The 19,477-nt window shown below is 43.6% G+C and overlaps 1 protein-coding gene across 8 annotated transcripts in view; it reads right to left on the reverse strand.

Annotated features, from left to right (window-relative positions):
* The window catches only part of LOC115793452 (transcription factor COE3), a 66,977-nt gene that overhangs the window by 10,878 nt on the left and 36,622 nt on the right, over positions 1-19,477 (reverse strand). For 2 of the 8 annotated variants that reach the window (XM_030748456.1, XM_030748459.1), the window contains exons 7-10: positions 15,816-15,897; positions 13,577-13,694; positions 8,728-8,858; positions 8,422-8,548 (exon numbers count right to left, since the gene is read on the reverse strand). In XM_030748456.1, the coding sequence (XP_030604316.1) occupies positions 8,422-8,548; positions 8,728-8,858; positions 13,577-13,694; positions 15,816-15,897 (458 nt within the window). Of the gene's footprint in view, positions 1-8,421; positions 8,549-8,727; positions 8,862-13,552; positions 13,695-15,815; positions 15,898-19,477 lie in introns of all 8 variants that reach the window. The other 6 variants (XM_030748460.1, XM_030748454.1, XM_030748457.1 and 3 more) reach the window with 3 other exon arrangements.

The raw sequence follows: 19,477 nt of genomic DNA on the forward strand, positions 1-19,477 counted from the left end.
AGCGGTTGCGGTCCAAGCGTCAGGCATGATCTCCACATGTCGACATGTCGCCATCTCATCTATCATGGAGATGATCTTTGTAACAACCCCAGCATAATGAAATTGGTGACACGGACCGCCATCTGCTATTGATTTCATGCAAATGCTTTTGACAGCTGATGGAGACTTGCATTAGCGCTAAACGGTGCTGTCAGTTGATGAGTTGACAGTTTTGTAGTCGTAGCATGTACAATAGTGCAGACAGACACAGACAATGTCAATAATCCGGTAAGAGCTGCTGATGATATATACTGAGCACTTATATTCAATCTAGACAATAAATGTGTTATGAGTGCAGTCATTGCATTGCACCTCAGATTTTTTCTTTCAGGCAAAGATTTTCTTTCATCTGCTGAGCTTTTACAAGAATCATTGGGACTGCTCTTCTTACTTTTCCTTACACCACACACATTGACAGCAGCCCCACCTCTTCACCTCATATCTTTTTTAATCCTTGACACATCGTTATGCTCCAACTTCACACTCTGTCGTAAACTTTACTTTCTTCTAAAGAGCGGTTCGGTGATGCCCTTGCATGACTCGGTGCACGCCAGAATTTGTCTGGCCCTTCTTGTTCCTTCCAGTACAATATGGTGAAAGAGGTGGGGTGAGGGTGTTAAAGAAGCATGTCCCCTCCCTCGTTGCCCCTCCTGTAAGGCTTCTCAATCGCTGCAAGGAAACATGAAACCCTCCACACACATCCCATAAATCCTGAATTGGGTGGGGAGTCTAGCCGAGGGGAGGAGGGACTGAGGAAAGCAGGGGGAACTAGAGGAGGTATGATAGGGGTAGGGTGGTGCGGAGGGAGGGGGTCGCTGGCACGTTCCAGTCACGCCCGCTTCCCGGCCCGCGGCCAATCAATACCACTTTCCTGTTTTAGAGGCGGGTAATTATGAGGTGGAGAGATTGTGTGACCTCTCACCCCTGCTGCATTACTCGCCTGATATTAAGATAAATTGCCTGATTTTGGGTAAACATATGCTGCAATTCAAACTGTCAGCACTGGTTTGCTCAGGGATAATTTGTATTGATCTCCTGGCTTCTTCCCCATTTTGCTTACTGACCTCATGGATAATTAGAGAAAAAGAGACACGGGGAGGTAAGGCAGGGCTTGCATTTGAATACTTTGCAGGAGAGATGAAGAGCACATGTGGGGGTGGGGGGGGTGGCAGAGGGAACATTAGAGACTAATAGAATTTTCATTTTCTCTCATTTTCTGCTCAGATTTAGACAGGTTACGTGTTTTGTTCAATTATATCTCTTTTTTTTTTTCTCTTTCAACGCCTGTATTATATACACAGAGACGGCTCAGGGTTTAATTTCTGTCATGAAACAAATTATACAAATATAATGAGACAACAAAGTGACAGCAAATATGTTTCAAGTTAAACGGCTGATAACAAAAGGATTTATTGCCATATGTGAGCAAAATTAGCATGGTAAGTGACAAAAGAACAGACGTGATAAAGAGTGCGCTTCTCCTTCACGAAGGTTTGGAAGAACATTTTTATGAATATTTCAGTAATTTTCTCTCTCCAGAGAGTGAATGATCATGTTTCAGAATATGAAGAAATGGAATGCATGACTCGGTGTGCAGCTGTGACCATATCATTTCCAATTTTGAATATCACGCATGCGCACGGGAATCGGTGGCAGGCCTTCAGTGGGATTCTTCTGCCTGGAATGTGCAATTCCCAATCTTATTTTGCTCTGATGCCTTAATCTGCCGTCCTTTCATGCCACTAACACATTTTCGCCGAGAGCTCCTTTAGCCGCCTCAGCCTCTAGCCACTTTACTTAAAATGTAGAGTGGATGGCGTGTACATGGCATCTGAGTGTGGTCCGCTGCTCCTTCTCCATGTTCTCTAGAAATAGGACATGAGTAACCGCTCTACAAGAACACTGTAACATGGCCGTCTCTGGCAGCCAGAAGTGCTTACATGGCAATACAACACAGTGTGCCCACAGTCTATATGAAAGTGGATTGAACACTTGTATTGGCTTACAGTATTGAGGTATAAACATAGGGAAATGTTTGAGCAAAGCAGTAAATTTAAAGGAAATTGTTCCTTGTTAAGTCTATGAGCCTGAATGGAAGCTTGCACAGAGTACTAGCATTCCTGCCAGCCATTACAGCTTATTACGATAACTCTATCTTTCCAGGAGATAAAAACCTAGCCTTGTTGCCATTTGCCAGCTATTACTTTCGCTAATTATACTTAACTGCTTCGAGCTTATCTCCACTCCTCCTACACCATTGAGCAGTTATTTTTTTCTTTCCCCTTAACACAAATTAGAGGTGGAGTGGGAGTTGGAAAGGGGGAGACAGATAAACAGCACAGGCAGAAGTTCATTCAAGTGTTATTGCATTTGTGACTTGTCAAACAGTCTAACTGAAGCCTTCTAGGCACCTGCAGTCTGTTAGATGGATGCAGTTCACAACAGCATCAACACACGTAATGACCTCCTCTCACCAATATTCAACAGCTGGAGACATATGAAGAGTGCTTATCTTCCCGGCGTTACATTAAGGAATTAAAACAGAATTCTGTGCGTACAAGGAAGGCAGGATATTCAGAAGTCATGCTGCTGCTCCTCAGTGTAAATATGTTCCAGTGTTGAGAATAGAAAACACACATGCAGACCATCTTTAAAAAAAAACCCAACCAACACCAAACCAAGGCAAATTGAAATTTTCACAGCAAACTCACGCAAAGCAAACCTCATCTGTGTTAACACTGACCATATCATCTCCATCCACTGCAGCCAGTTATCACTCAGTGATTCCATCTCCAGTAGTCTCAAGATGAACAGGAAATTAAAATTTCAAAGATCTGCAGTTAAGATAAATCAATGGAGACAGATCAATGTTCATTGAAATTTCATGAACTTTGAGCCAATACAGATGAAAAAAGCCTAGACAGTTACAGTCTCCAGCAGATATTGCTCCTGCAACAGATAAAATGTAATTAACACGCTTAAAAGGGAGCAATGTTACAGATTGCCCATCCATAATTTCAGACTCCCTTCATATTGGTTGTATTATTAGAAAGGGCCGAAGACACCTGTTCAATCCTCTTAGATGACATCTAAAGTATGTGTGCCACTTCTCTAAGGACGTCAGCGGACTTTCACACATTACCGGCCAACAGAAATCAAATGGGTTCCCTTCACAGCTGATTGCAAGCGCAAATTAATATTGTAAAATGAAGATCAATACATGGACGGGGCACAGATCGATGACGGCTAAATTACGGCCGCATTTTCCCCCTCATTCAAGATGAGTTGTGTTTTCCTCTCAAAGTCAATACCGTGCTGCCTCCCTCATTCATTTCTCAATAAACTTGCCGATGAATTTCAATCAAAATGCGGCAGAGGAGGGGGCGGGAGGCTGGAGTTCTTTTAAAGCCCGTTGGGTGCAGATCATACTGAAAATGGGGCAAGAAGAGGAGGTAGAGAAAGGAGGAGGAGGAGGAGGGGAAAGATCCTCGTCTATCAAGAGCCCCCCTCCCTGCCTCCTGTGTCTATCTTTCTCTTGGCAGAGGACTGATGCTGTGACTTCGTGAGGACAATCCATTTTAAGAGCCATTACAAAACAGACCTCTAACGATACTGTGGGACAAAAAGTGGGTCCAATTAAAATTAAATCAATGAATACCATCCTTACTGGGAGAAAAAAAGCACACACCTATGCTTTCATTTTTCTCTTGAAAGATAACCACAATACATTTCACAGAGAGATGTAATGGGGGAAAATACATGCTCAACTGCAAGTGCTTATTTCAATCAATTTCCTAGAGCTGGATTTCACAGGTCACTTGCTGATAACACGCTGTGGAATAATGCCACAGTGTGCTTCTCAAAGCCTACCTGACAAGCTGCCTGACAGTGGGGGAGTACGAGCACGTGTCACGTCAGCCCTCTAATTGGACACAAGGACCTTCCTCCGTGGAACCTTGTCGTGCTCCACACAAGCTCACAAGGCCTTCAAACCAGGCCCATCTAACTTGGCAACGAGTGTCTGCTCCACTCCCGTGGAGCTAGTGCTAAATACCAGAGTTGTAATGAGACAGGTAGGTATGGGGATATGGCTAGTGGATAACATGCTTTGACACATGCTAAAACTGTTGTGCCAACTGGTTACAAGCCACGTGACTGTGACAGTGACATTTATAAATGCCTAAGTCATCTTTTCTTATTGTAGCAGTTCATACTGCAGAGGTATTTTTTTTTCCCTTTAAATCTGCTTTTTAAAAAAAAAAAAAAATACCAGAAATGTTGTGTGGGATAAGTTTAAAGATTGTTGGAGTATGAAGTAGTTTGGTGTGTTTCAAAGTTCTCCTCAAAAGCTGATCTGTTTACATACCTCCTTGAATGCCTTTGATTATAGCATATCTTTGCTGTAGGCCACACCCCGTCACTGACCAGCAACCAACCGAGTACCAAACCCAACCCATCAGGCCAGGAAATGAAAAGGAAGCGCTTCATCTGATCAGCTTCTAAGTCTGGAACTTCAAAGTGACGGCAGGGTGGAGAGGAGACGTAAGGATAGGGCCAATTCACAAGCTGGACAGCACAGGGCCCTATCTGATGTGCTTTGATAAAGACGTCTGCGTTTGTTTGTTTAATTTTTTTTTTTTTTTTTGAAGAGTAGGGTCCATGACTATAACACTGTGTTCCTCTTTCTAAGAGTGGGTTTAATTCAGGATTTGAGAAGTGGACATTATTTATATCTCTGCTTTGTTCATAGAGCTTGTCAGCTTAGTCTGGGTGCATCTATGTTGAGAAAGGCATTAAATATTTTGTCATTCACAAAGTGGGAAACTTAAGTTGAAGTGTATCTAGAAAGAAACCTTACTTCTGCACTACCAACATCTCCCTTTTCCATCCCTTGCAGCGTTGACATTTCTTGAGCTCCACCAGTATTGAGTGAAGCACACATGACCCCTTTGTCCTTATGTTGATGAATGACTGCCTCATACCCATTTTGTCAGATTTTGGTGCAGTGGAGTCGATAGCGTCACCTTGACGAGGAAAGTTTGTGATCCATCAGCCCTCAAGGCTGTCTGGCCACAACTAAGGCCTGGCAAGAACAGCTCACTGTATGGGGGCATCCGCTTCATCCAAAATCCTTCACCCAGTGTGCTGCAGTCTTGTGAGGTCGAAAGAATGGCTCTTATTACTGCCGCTTTACAGTGAGGGGAAAAAAAAAAAACAAAAAAAAAACACTTGACTTGTACTAATAGCTGCGAAGCCATGCTGGTCACCAAAGGTCTGAAGACGAAGCACCCTGTCAGTGCCCAGCTTGGGAAATTAGCAAATAATGTTCTCTTCCCCCTGACAAATGTGTGACAGCTCGCCTTCGCCAATCATTCTCTCCTAACGTTATGATGCATGTCCTGGATCCCCACTGGAGGATACAGGCGAAGTTTACTGACCCTCAATTTACCCGTGACAAATGGGGTCCCGGTAAATGTGCGTTTTCTGGGGCGCGGAAGGGGTTCATTTTAAGCAATCCTGGTTATGTGGATGTCACTGATTAGGATAAATAGTGGCTGAGTGTGTTAGGACTGCTTGCAGAACCATATTACCAAGAGCCCGCATCGTTGCCCCTGGAGGGGAGCACTCATGGAAACTTGGCCAAGATAGAAAACCAAAAGCTCTGATGCAATTAGGAGCTTAAATTGGATGAATTGTACACTCAAGTTTTTATTTATGATTTACTCTTTCATACACTTATGTAACTACATAATAAAAAGGTGAAAATGCAGCAAATGAGGCTGAAAATTGAGACCTTTTGTTTGAAACTACTTAATGCGAGCAGCACGTACAATTTTCAGAGCTTTATAAAGTGTAAAGTATAATAAAGTATTGACTCAGACACAGGCAGGACTTTCTCCTTTTGATTTTCTACAACCTTGCTGACAGCTGGTTCTGCTAGTCCTGTCCTGACCAATAGATAACCAATACATGGATTAGACAGAGGACAAGCTAGCAAGCTCCAAGGGACAACAAGCTTTTAGAAGGTAAAAGGTATAGACTGTAAAACATCAAAAATAGGCAACAAGTCATTCCTTTAAAAATGTGCTACTTAAAGAGCGGATATTAGCTATTTCAAGCAGTCGGTAAACTGCAGCCTTCTAAAGTTTTATATAGTATGTCTGTTTGTCTCATTAGTGTTTTAAACATTCAATAGTCAATGCCAACAGGATTATGTGACATATACTACAGCGTGCTCTCTTTCTGAGAATGGATTGTGAGTTTTGGAGCCCTTCCAGGGTGCTAACCCGAGTGAGGACATGTCCCTCTGCTGTTCGAATTGACTGCAGTCTCCTCTGTGTTGACTCTTGGTAATTTGTGATAATTTCTTAAATTGAGCAAGTTAAATCTCCACAATTAGGGTGGTGGTGCAAGAAGAGTCAACATGAAAAAAAAAAAAAATCTAAAAAGGCACTCCTCTCAAGCCGTGCTCTCAAGTCCCGCTTGAAGCCATATGCTTTGATAACTAGACCTTTGATATGCACATGGTGCTCTCCAATATGACACCGGAACATTCTGTGCCTTTTAGAAAGCACTGTGTCACTACATGCCCTTTTCAGCCCATGTGCCCATGTGCCATTGTAACTTCAGGTCACTCCAAGTCTATTTGCAAATTAAGTCCCATTTGCTCAACAGTTTTAACAGAAAGAAAAGCTACAGTTTGAAATTAGTTTTATTCTTCAATACAGTATCCGCTCTCTTGCACTCACTGCATCAGCCAATTGTAATTTTAATCTCTGACAGGTGTAGCTAGCATCCTTCCACCTACTGTACATATGGAATCAAGGATACCTTTTTCTAGCATTATGCATTCTGTTCTTTTAACGGTTTCATTCTCTCAAGCGTCAACCCTTGTACAATCAGGGTAAGCCACATAGGGAATAGCAGAGCAGAGGAGCCAGACCTGTCTATTGGTGACTTTCTCTTTTAATTCACCACACTAATCAATTGTACCACCGTTGCCTCCAGGGGTAATTGTATCTTTATACTAACTGGAAGTGAGTAGGAACCCAGGGAAGACAGAGAAGAAGAATGGTAGAAAAAAAAAAAACAACAAAGATAGGGAGAAGGGGACACGTTTCCCCAGTAAAACCTGATGGTAATCATCCCAATCCGCTTAGCCTCTGTGACTAATGGGGTCTGTTCTTAAGGGACCTGGCACTTTCACTAGGGTGCTATAGAAGCCATTAATGTCTTAACTTATACACCTTCTCAGGGCTGTGCAGTAACACATGTACACACACACACACACACACACACACACACACACACACACACTTTTCCCCCTCACTCACTCTCATACAAATACACACATACACTTACGCAGCCACACTACACTCCTGTTTCATTATCCCAGCGCCTTGTTGGCCTCTGCTCTGCTCCTGCTAGGGAGGTTAAATGCAGGAGAGCTGGGCCAGACTGCACGGTTGGAGGAGAAGGGGACGGATGGCTGGGGGTGGTAGTGGAGGTGGTGGTGCTGGAGATTTGGGGAGGCGGGGGGGGGGGGGGGGGGGGGGGACTTGATGAGAAACAGCTGCCCCAGGATGGAGGGGTCTGGATGGGGATTTTGGGTCCAGGGGGTGGGGGGGTGTCTCCAGCACAACCCTGGCCTTGAGCGTAGCAAGGCCAGGGTTGTGCTGGGGGAGTGCAGGGGGAAGTGAGAGTGCTTTGACGCACCCCCATTTCATTCTGCCCATCAAAGTTGGAACAGTCAGAGGCTTCCAGGTCAGACAGGCTCTGACCCCCACAACCTCTGTCTCCTCACCAATGATGATAGATAAGACCACCACTTCCTTCTGTTAGCCAAGATAATCAGAGCCTTTACTTGACACACACTCCCCTTCTCTCTCACATACATATCTCTCTCTCTTTGCACTTTCTCTCCTAAGAATTCATGTTCAACATACATGAGAATAACCAGATATACTTGTGCACTTAACCTACAGTTGGTATTGCTTTTCTAATCTGATTAATTAAAAAATAAAACAAAAACAACAACACATTTTGGCTTAGAAAAAAATGTTTCATTAGCAGAAAGCATTATCTGGCTCACGAAGGAACAGAAATAACTTTCCTGACAGCTTGATTTTAACAGAGCTTGGCAATGACCTTGTATGGTGGCAGGTCAGAGACGGATCGAGTTGCACTTGTAGTAGACCCTCCACAACAGCTTTTCACGAGCAGTGCAAATCTCACACATTCAACATTCAGCAAGTCAGCTGGTTAGTTCATTATTAGTGCCTGGACTTAGGGCTGAGGCCTCCATCCACGGAGGGGGGGGCGACAGCATATGAATAAGCCTGTAGAAAAAGAGAGCACAGAGTGGAGGAAGTTCTTACTCACCAGTATAGACAAATCTTCCAGGGGCACCTTTGCAGAACTGCTTGGACTTGTAGGACAGCGTTACTTCCACAACACCGGGAATGTGCCGAGGTGGAGTCTGGACGCGGATGGCGTGGGGAGTTATCAGCTGGATCAAAAAAAAAAAGAGAGAAGAAAAGAAAAATGAGCTGTCTGCAATATTAAGCATGTACTGCCATCAGCGCTAGCTAGAAAGTTTGTCTTAATAACTTTGAAGTTTAAAAAAAAACATTATAATATTGTGGATGGATTTTAATCAAGTATGAAATGTGAAATTCAACGTCATACCTCACTCCATACAAGCATGGTACCGAACACAACTTGTAGGCCATCAAAGAAGTTGTCCCCTATGAGGATGACGGTGGCTCCTCCAGTGGTCCATCCCTCGCTGGGACTGATAGCCTTGATGCATGGGGTGGCTGCTTATCCAAGACAAAGAGAAGAGCAAATTCAGCACCTAAGCTTCAACACTTCAGCACGTCTCTTTCCACTCAGACACATTACTGCACCACCTCTACGTTGAGCCCTCCATGTCTCTCTCACAAAGACATATCATGGAAATTGCCCCCTGGAAAAAAAAATGATGGATTTGTCCTTTAAGGCATGAGAATCAAAATCATTTATCAGCGTGGCGGAGTGGTGTAGTTAAGCAGACCCTTCAAATGGTCCACTTCACAAAGGCTAAACGCCAGGCTCACCAGGAAAATGATTTGATGGAGCAAATTATGTGTCAGGGCAAATGTAGCTATCAGAATTGATTAAGCATGCACCCGCATGTACAGTAAAATTTCAAAGTTGAACACATCTTAAATGAGTCAAGAATACAGGCTGTTAAAGTGGAAATGACAAGCTAAAGCTTTGCTGGTTCATGTTATTTCATTACCTTTGTTCTTCAGTGCAGGCGGTGAGTGTAGTTTCAGGTTTCATAACGTGAAATGCACTCATGAATTATTCAGATTGTGTTTTTTTTTTCTCTCTCTTTTTGTGATCGATTCAATCCATTTCATATTGTTTATTACAATGCTTTTCATCTGGCATGACTTCTGCTACGTAGCTCTGCCATTCATCAACAGTCTGGGTTGTTATTATAATCTAATTTGAGTGATCTGGTGCCTCACATTCACTGTCATTTGATGCATTACCTTAATATGGTGCTCAGCACAACATCGTGTTTACAACAGAAATAGCATGACAGCTAGCCATAAAATAGCAATATCAAATTTAATCTATTTCCATCAATATCTTTTAATACACTATGAATTGTGCATGTTTTTCCTGATCCTCAAAATACGAGCAACTATTTTGCAAGTTCCTTTTTTTCCCCTTACAAGCTCAGTTCTAAACCTCTATTATCCTTTCCATCCAGTAAGTAAATCACAGTCAGCCATTGTTGTATGGATCACCTCAGACAAGACATCTCCCTTTGTTTGCCTTGCTGTTGGGTCTGTTCAGGTCATGTTTGCTCTCTCTCCCTGCCCATAAAGTGCACACACACACATTGGTACTACAGGGAATCTGACTTTAACAGGCGCTGTTGACTTCATGCTAATCACCTCGTACAGATTTTCATTTGTGAGGCCTGGAGGAGTGACATTTGCTTTCCTTAATTGCGAAGCAGAGCGTCTGAAAGAGGACCAACCCTCTATGGGCATGCTGGGCCCCCTCTAAGGGCCTGACCTTCATCAGTGCGGACGATTACAGCAAATAATTCACCCTTCAAAATTACTGTAAACAAATTGACTTTGGGGATGAGAGAGAGAGAGGGGGGCAGGAAGGAGGAGGAGGCAAGAAGGGGGCTTGATGGTGACGGTGACTGTTGGGGGGCAGCTGCAGCCTGAAACCTGTGACACGCATACACAATCGCGCACGCACACACAGGCATGCATGCACAAACACACACGTAGACGCACAACCTCGGAAATCCCAGTGCCCCCCTCCCACACACAGAAGGACCCATGGAGAGGCAGCGACTGAGGCCCTAAGCCGTCCACCCTTCTGCCTAAAAATTTGCATATGTCTCAATGCACAGACAGAGAGGGAAGCATGTGCTGAATGGGGACCGTGGCGAAGTGGATTACACAGTCAGCGCAGGCGATCTGATGACAGACACGCACAATGCCCCCTCAGCAGATGATAGGCATCATGAGGAGTGGACGGATGAGGATGCAAAGAGCCGCCCTGCCGCTCTGAGTGTTGCATCACTAAGTCTTTTGCAAACTTTGGGCCTCAGCTGAGGAAATTCACTGAATTTGAATTCATATGTTGTGGCTTGTTTTTTTTGTTTTTTTTATTCTCTCTTTGCTAAAATGTTACCCTATCCATTTATGTTTGTTCTTCCACTCTTTCTTCCAAGATCACCTTTGCTGTGAATTGATCGCAGACTGCTGATCTTGGATCTGTTCTAATCTTTGTCGTTTTCTGGTTTGGGTTAGCCATAGAGTAAGTCAAAACTGATCCAAGATCTGAGCAGAGGAGGTCCTAGCTCTAGTATTGTGACACTCAAACAGGTCTGATGTGGCCCCGTGAAGCCGTCCTTTGTTCTGCCTGCTGAAATGTGTTGTAATTGTGCTGTGGGATGTCCAGATGGTCGGTTGATAGTGCAGCTGATGGGATTATACCTTTTACCTCTCCCTGGGCCATCTGTTCCCTTTGACTCGCTCTCTCTCTCTCTTTCTCTCTCACTCACTCTCAGCCTCTCTCTCCCTCATACTCTCTCCTTCTCTTTCTCCTTTCCTCCTATCCTTTCCCCCCTTCTTTTCTCCTTCTCTTTCTTCCTCTTAGGCCCAGCAGTCTGGATTCACTTGTCTTTATTGCATAAACCCTAACAGCATTACAGCCACTTGGCATGCAAATGAGGCAGGCGCTGCAGGCTCTATGCTGAGTCTCCTATATTGTCTGGGGCTCTATAATGGTGGAACTGAGCTAAGGAACGTGTGTGCGCGAGTGTGTCTGTCTGTGTGTGAGAGACTGAGTAAGTGAGAAAGAGAGAGAGAGAGAAAAATTCTGTGTGTGTCAGTGCTGGGTTGTTCGTGTGTGTGTGTGTGTGTGTGTGGGGGGGGGGGGGGGTGCTCTGTGTGAAAGACTCAGCTATTTGTGAGCATGTTTATGCACCTTTGAGCCTGAATCTATACATGTTTGAGTGACAGGCAGCCACAAAGTACATTCATGTCTGAATGCATAATATGCTTGTTGTGTGACAGTACACACAAGTGAACAAAAATGTCACATGGCTAGATTCAGTCTGTCAGCCACAGGCTGTGCCCCTTTTATCCCAACAGGGGGCAGCACTTCTTGATCAATGCAAGGCAGTTGGTACAAGTGCAGCCTGAACTGAGAGGAAGGACTTCTCCGTGTTTCAGCCACACAGTCAGTCACCCAGTCACATATCTAAGGCTTCTCGCCCAGTGAACTCCCAAGGAAGAATGTGTTGCTAATTTAAAGCATGCTGTCTGCCTGCTAGTTGTCAAAGCACTGTGGAGGACAAGGCTGGGATTACATTTTATGACCGGGTCTCCTTTTCTCATGTGTCACATTTCTGTTTGTTAAAGGTGATGCAAACAAAGTGAGCAATCGCTGTTGATGCATGTTAAATTAGTTTGTTATGGAACTGAGCCTGGGAGGAAGGGAAAAAATAGATCTCAACTTGTGAGAGCGCACTCAGTTAAGCAGAGGGAAGGTGTATTAAAGTTATTAGACAAAGACATGTTCAACTGGGCGGTTGACAATAGCTTCTTTTCTTGCTTTACGGGGCGTCACTCTGCTGCTTTGAAGAGTGTGGTGAAGAGTAGAATAAAAAAGGATGGGTTAGGGTAACCTGTAAAGAACACAAGTGCGCACACACACACACACACACACACACACACACAACACAGGGGGTCCCATGGGAGCGGGGGAACATGGAGGCGAGGGCTCAACCTCTTTAATTGCTCTCCTCATTAAGAAACTGGTTGCTAGGCGATCCACACCTATCGTGTCATAAACGTGAAACACACAAACAGAACGTCAGCGAACATAATGACTTTGGTGCTCCGGGCAGGACTTTAATTATTTGATTTTGTTCTCCAGTAGAGGAGTCATTAATAAAGACAAAAACAAATAGATTAGCTTTTTCCCCCACTAGGACTGGAGAGCACCGAAATATATTAATTGTCTAGTCCTTTTTTTTTTTCCACATTAGTCGTTGTTGTATTAAACATTACATTTGCTTTTGGTGATAGAACCATTAATGCCCATTAATGTGTAGAGAAGCTTGTTTTAGTCAGTGGTGTATATAAACTGTTTGCCTAGCCATAATTGGCCCTTGAAATCTGAAAATAAGCAATTTACACAATTGGGCTAAGCCAGTTAACTTCTTTTTCTCCCCCCCCCTTACAATCTTTCAGCTGTGTATGCTCCCATCTGCAAGAGGAGGCCATGAGGGTCAGAAGGTTATGTTTAGTGCATTTTACTTTTTGGATTTCCCATGGTTTGGTGGTCCTACTTTTCTCTCTTTTGGCTGAGAAGGCAATCAGTCTATCATATGGAATCAGTTGGAAGAAAAACAGTAAGTTCTGTTTTTCTCATAGGCCACCCCCCACACCCTTTCTCTCTCTCTCTCTCTCTCTCTCTCTCTCTCACTCACACACACACACCAGCAACCCACCCTCCCCCCTTCCTTTCTGTCTTTCTCCTTCTTCCCCCTGTTTCAGCTCTCACACAGCTAAAACTGCAGAACCCAATCGCAGGAAATTGACCTCACAGCCAAATTCTTCAGCAATTTGATCATGTTTCACATTGGCTTTTAAGACAAATGTAGGTGCATTAGGAGACTGGAAGTAGTATAACATTTTAAAATCATGAATTAGTCCGAGTATTATCATATTCTTTGGCGATACTGAAATGATAAACACCCTGAGTAATGCATACTGCTTCTAATCAAGACATAACAGCAGGTGTGAGGGAGGCAAAAAAGCAACTCAAAAAGTTTAAAATGAAAGTGATGTGAGGAATAAAAGCTTCTAAGGAACTAGAAGCAACTAGGCGTGTGATCTGGAAAAGAAAAATGTGAGGATGTCTGAAAGAAACTAAGAGAAAAAGGAGCGTAGCAAATTATAAGATGTAAAAATGTGCCTACCATTCTCCAGATAAGGAGGCGTACCTTCTGAAGGGTCGAGTCTGCGAGCCCTTCGCCCATGCTTGGAATTGTTGTGTACAAACATGTTGTCAGAGACAGCCAAGACATGGCCGTCCACATTGACGGTCGTCGATACGACAACCTGCAACAGGAGTAAAAGCAAAACGTGTTATTTAGTAAGTTTTATGACAATAATTACTATATTTTTTTGTACAGGTTTCAAGAGGCATTCTCACTGAATTTCTGAGGGGATGTAATAATAGTTCAGAGAATGCTGTGTTCAGGTGCTAAAGCTCATGAATTGGTTGTCCTCTTTAGACAGATTGCATTACGTTTACCTCACCTCTCTGCCATTTCCTTTTTTTTCTTTTTAGTGTCGTGCATTTGTGTACAGCTAATTGACATTTCGATCACTAAAATACCATTTCCATTTACCCACTCTACCAACTGTCATCATAGCTGAAGCTTGGAATTATTGATCAGTTTGTCCATCTCTTTGAGGATGGAAGGCCTCCCTTTTAAAATATTACTGGAGTCATTAGCAACCGAACAGTACTCTATCCCATCTCTCAACAAACATTTTACTAGGATCAAATTCCAAACCATACTCCATATTTCATAATGCTTATTTTTGTTGTTGTTTTTTGGCTACCACATTCCAAACAGTGAGCTGCATGTGAATAGCCAAAGTGTTTCTGAGCCGGAAACAGAGAGCCCCTCTCAGGTTTGCTTCGCCGGTAAGTGACCTCGGTGTAGCAGTGGAATTTAGGGGGGCGCTTTTTTTGGTTGGTTTGGGGAAGGTGGGGGTATGGGGAGAGGAGGGGAGAGAAGGGGAAGTGAAAGAGCTCCATTCTTGTGAGCAGGTTCAGAGCTGGGCCAAGCTGAGGATGATGGATTGGGCCCTTTCTGGCCTCCAGCTGGTTTTGGGGGTAATAAGAAGAGTGGAAGGCATGCAGAATGCACAACTTTGGCCAGAGAAACACCTATGGTGGAGCATCTGGGAAATCTATTTAAGGGAAACGACATACTAACTGTTGGAATAAAGATAATGGATGATAATTACCAGCAGTAAAAACATCTTCTTGTTTCAAGAAAATACTATAGTTGCACAAAAAGAGCGATGCTAAAACTTAGTTCTTGCATTCCTTTTGACACATAGGAGTGAGAGGTGAAAGCCCTTGGTGGCTGTCATGCATCAGTCCACATTCACCCTGAGGGAAGATTTGAGGAGGCAGGGGAGGTCTGATGGTAGTGACATCAGGAGGGGACACCCTGTCTTGTCTGTTTCATATCTGGGCTTCCTCCTGGAGGATGCTGGCTTATGTGTCTATCACAGAACAGTGCTGCCAGTGACGGCTGCCCTGCTGTAGGTTGTCGTTACCCTGATAGGACAAATCACACTAAACTCTCACTGTCTCACCTTGACCTAGTGGGCTGCTTGTGGTGATGTGGGCTGCCAAGTAGGATGACTGGATAGGCGGACAAACGGATCAGCAGGAAGTCAGTCATTTTAAGCCTTAACTAGTTGACACTTTAAATAAGACTTTGTTAAGAAACAGTACAAGTGCCAACTAGTCGTCCTTTTAATGTAACTGGCAGCATTTTGTTAGCTTACAATAATGATGCTTTCAAGAAAGCATGTTTTTGACATTAAGTGCATGTGTATGTGGATAAGCAAGAGAGAGGAATAAGCATGGGTTCATAGTGTGTATGCACATGGATCTCTGTGTGTGCCTGTGGGCATGCTTGCGCATATGTGTGTGCAAGAAGGTATGTGTTTCCGCTGCCAGACAGTTCGTGAGTTAACACTGTTGTTACATTTGGCTGGATCGTCCTCCCCTCTGTGTAGAGGCTCAGAAAGCTGTCAGGAACACAATTGATGGCACTCTTAAATCCTATATACTTATTTGTGTCAGATGGTATTCCCTAATAAATATTCTGTCCAAGAGCACACAGGACACAAAATCCCTCACTCTCTCTTTGCCTGGTTTTTGCCTCCTTCAGTGCCAATAATAAAAATGTATTCATATGTGAATCTGTGTCAGTGTGACTTAGTATAGTGGAGCAGCTGTAGCTGTGCATTTGCACACCTGTGTGTGTGTGTGTGTGTGTGTGTGTGTGTGTGTGTGTGTGTGTGTGTGTGTGTGTGTGTGTGTGTGTGTGTGTGTGTGTGTGTGTGTGTGTGTGTGTCTGCAAAAAGAGAGCGAGACAGTGAAAGACAGAGACAGAAATAGAGCATATGTGCGAAATAGATTTCAGTCACCTGGAATCTGCGCATGTCTCGTGGATTCCCTGCATTCTTCAGACAGTTCTGATTGCACTTGAGAAAGAACTTTAGGAAGAATCTGAAAGACAGCAGGAAAACAGAAACATTAATTAAACTTTTAAAGGTGGAATTTTAACTAACAAAGTGACAAGACTATTTAAATGGGATTTCTCAAGCACACCCATTTCCTGCATTCATTCATTCATTCATCGTGTAAGTTGAAAACCAACATGGCATTACAATATCTCAGTTTGAGGAGTTGCGCCCTTTATTATTCTTTCAAAATCTAGAGCATTAGTCTGTTTGTGATCTCATCCTCTCACCTGAGTTCACGGGTCTTTCCCAACACCCATCTGCCACTAACATACAGGAAGTCACTTGATATTCCACCCACCGCTTTAATCCCAGGACACCCCCTGTGCAATTAAAGTTCTCCTGTTCAATAGGGAAGCAAATGAGGCCCACCTGTGACCAGGTCTTGTTTGAAGAGCATCAGGGATAAAGGACCTAACAAGGTGAGAGCGCGCCACAAAACTTATAGTCCTGTCAGGCAATTAGGCGGACACTCCTGGGACCACCGTATGCCACACACACACAGACACGCACACATAACGCATACACACGCACACACACACACACACACCCATGTACTTGTGGGTGGGTGAGGCAATTATGCCACAAATTACAACCTGGCTAATCGTCTCTGAACAAATGTCACGTCTGAGTGAGATCTGGGCTTGCTTAGTTTGTAAGCTGCCTTCTCAAGTCTTGCTGAATTTATTGATAAGGCCTCGTATTGAGAGTTGTATATCAGATGTAGCCTTACAGACATAAAATAGTTAAAAAGAGGGGAATTAGCAACAAGACCAATAAGAGAAATTATCTCAGATGTAGTCTATTGTGTAAAATCCTGCACAACCACAGAGAATAAACAATGAAATCGACTCGTTGTTTTTGCAAATTCTCCCCACAGAATCATGACTGATTGCGCCTTTGCTTTCTCCGATTCATTATAAATACAGTGCTGTGATATTTATTTTTCATCACATTGCACTAGCATTACTATATGCAATACTGTGGTTTTCATTGTAATACTAACTTGACTCACGGAACTGCAGCGGCTCATTGGATTACCATAGATTGCACCATAGATTGCATGGCCATTTCATTCAGCTAAATACAGTGGCTTGTGTGGCTTGTGTGGCCTGCGAGGACGCTTTCACAACACTTAAGACTTCTCGTTCGCCCAGTGGGATCCTAGCCAAGCCATAAATCAGAGTCTGAAATGACCCTTCTAACCCCGGCCACATTAACACATGCAATGGTCATTTAGAAGCGTTCTTCGATAGACTCCTATACCTTGTGCTTCGCTGAGGGCCCAGGAGGGAGAGGAGAGGTGAGAAAATATTTTCACTCCACATCCAAGAAGCTTTGGCTTGGACATCAATAAAAGACGTTTTAACCCATGCCAGAATGCTGATTGCCTGTCGGTGTGTGGCGAGGCCATAAAAAACCTGACTTGTCATTAGTGCATTTCGCTTGATTGTGTTCAGTGTGTTTTCGGGTTGCATCTGTTGGCTGATCATCAAAATGACCATTATGTACTCTAATTCCCTGACCCTGTTTTTATTTCCCCAAAGAGCCATAATGTAGAGCAGCAGACATCTGCGGAAAGCAGACCTGAAATACGACTTTTATTTGTCTGTCGCCTCTCATATAGATTGGGTAAGGCCGGTGGTGTGCATTTGTGTGTGCGTGTGTGCACATCTACATGCATATGTGCACAAGTGCGTGCACATATGCATGCGTGCACATATGCATGCGTGCACACATGCATGCGTGCGTGCGTGCGTGCGTGCACGGGCATTTACATCCATCACTGGTTGGTGGAAAATTTATGCCAGAGCAGGAGATAGAATATATTTCCCCAGCAATGCATCGACTTCATAAAAGAAACACATTACTTTTAGAGTTAGTCTTGTCTCTTTTCTGGGATACTTCAATGCTTTTACATACTGTTCCTACTACGGCGAAACCAAAAGTTAAGAAACAATAAACACGAGAAACTGAGTGCCCACGCTATCATAAAGTAGCTCCTTTATGTTTACTGTTATGAAGGCAATTAAGCACAATTTCTCTCCTAAAAAGATAAGCTTAATTTTCATAGTCCACAGCAGTGGCAGCACTATAGCATCCATTACATTTGAGTTGGTTAAGATTCTCCATGAGCACAGTGCAAATTGGTCCTTGGTGAAAAGGAGAGCAATTAAGACAAGGCCCCTCTCTCTCTCTTTTACTTCTTAAATATCTACAGAAGTTTGTGCTGGTGTTTTGGCACGCACAGAGACAAAAGGAGGTTGTTTAATTGTTTTTTAATGGGATATCAAGTCGTCGCTGCCATTAGATGTTGGCAATGGAGGGCAAAGGGGGATAGAGAGAAAGAATGAACTGCAATTAGGTTTGATTAAAGCTATCCTTCTCAATAATCAGCTGTTCTGACAGGACAGGGGGACCCTGGTGGCCGCTGAGATGGAGGAAGGTGTTGAGTGATATTAAGGCCAATGAAGGGGATATTAACATGGCTAATTAAAGCTCTTCCAAAGCCGGGAGAGGAGGCTCTCAGTGGACCGCACTGGATGAAATAATCGGCCAAGGCAGCTATCAGTTGGAGGAGAGAGAGAGAGAAAAAGAGAGAGAGAGAGAGAGAGAGAGAAAGGGTGTGCGGGAAGGGGTGGGGTGTAGTCCATCTGAGAGAAAGGGGGGAGTAGAGGGAAGGAAAGAGGGAGGCGTAAAGGAAAACTATGAAGTGTGAAGGAAGACAAAGAGGAAGACATTGACAGGCATATAGAGAAAGACTTTCAGTGTAGCCACAGAAGCTCATTCTGACATCAACCCTCTCTGTCTGCATGCCCGAAGTCTGCCAGTATAACTAAGACCTGACATCAGCTTTTATCTCCGACAGCTAGTCATACAGCTTCACAAATCAACGTTAAAACAATCCTGCTCATGCCTTGGTCTAAGGCAATTAATACGATTCTCCTGTAGTACCTCCATGCTCGCCCACTGCTGAAGCTACTAATCATGCCATAATGATTTCTCTCCCTCTGGTCAAAGGGGAAATAGATTGTCTCTTTAGTAATGCAGCAGGCTCTGCGCCTTCCACTCCCTGGCTTCACAGACCCGGTAATTGAGGAGAAAAAGGCCGACTTTGGCACTTTGACTGATTTGAGGGCTGCTAGACCCTCTTATCTTTACTCTGATCATTTTAGGCTGACACTCAAAGGAAGACCCATCGCCCTAATTCTAGCTCACCCTCTCCCATCATCAAACAGAAGGGGAATAGGAAAAAAAAGAAGAGAGAAAGAGAGGGAAAAAAAAACAAACAGGCGAGGTGAGGAAGGCCCTCTCTCATTTAAATGACCAACTTAATTGCCGGGTTGATGTCACTCATGCATAAATGTCCATTCCTTTGATTTGAGTGAAGAGGGCAAATAAGGATAATGTTGTATTATTAAGAAGGCTCTTTGGATAGTAGAGGCTAGCTGTCCTGTCAGTTTCATTCATATTTTTTATCCATTCCTTTTTCAGATTTTTTAATGACATGTTCAAAAAGGTCAGCTTTTTTTTTTTTTGTTGTGTTTTGTTTCCCCTTAAATTAC

Source organism: Archocentrus centrarchus, chromosome 15 (assembly GCF_007364275.1).
Source record: "Archocentrus centrarchus isolate MPI-CPG fArcCen1 chromosome 15, fArcCen1, whole genome shotgun sequence".
NCBI lineage: Eukaryota > Metazoa > Chordata > Actinopteri > Cichliformes > Cichlidae > Archocentrus > Archocentrus centrarchus.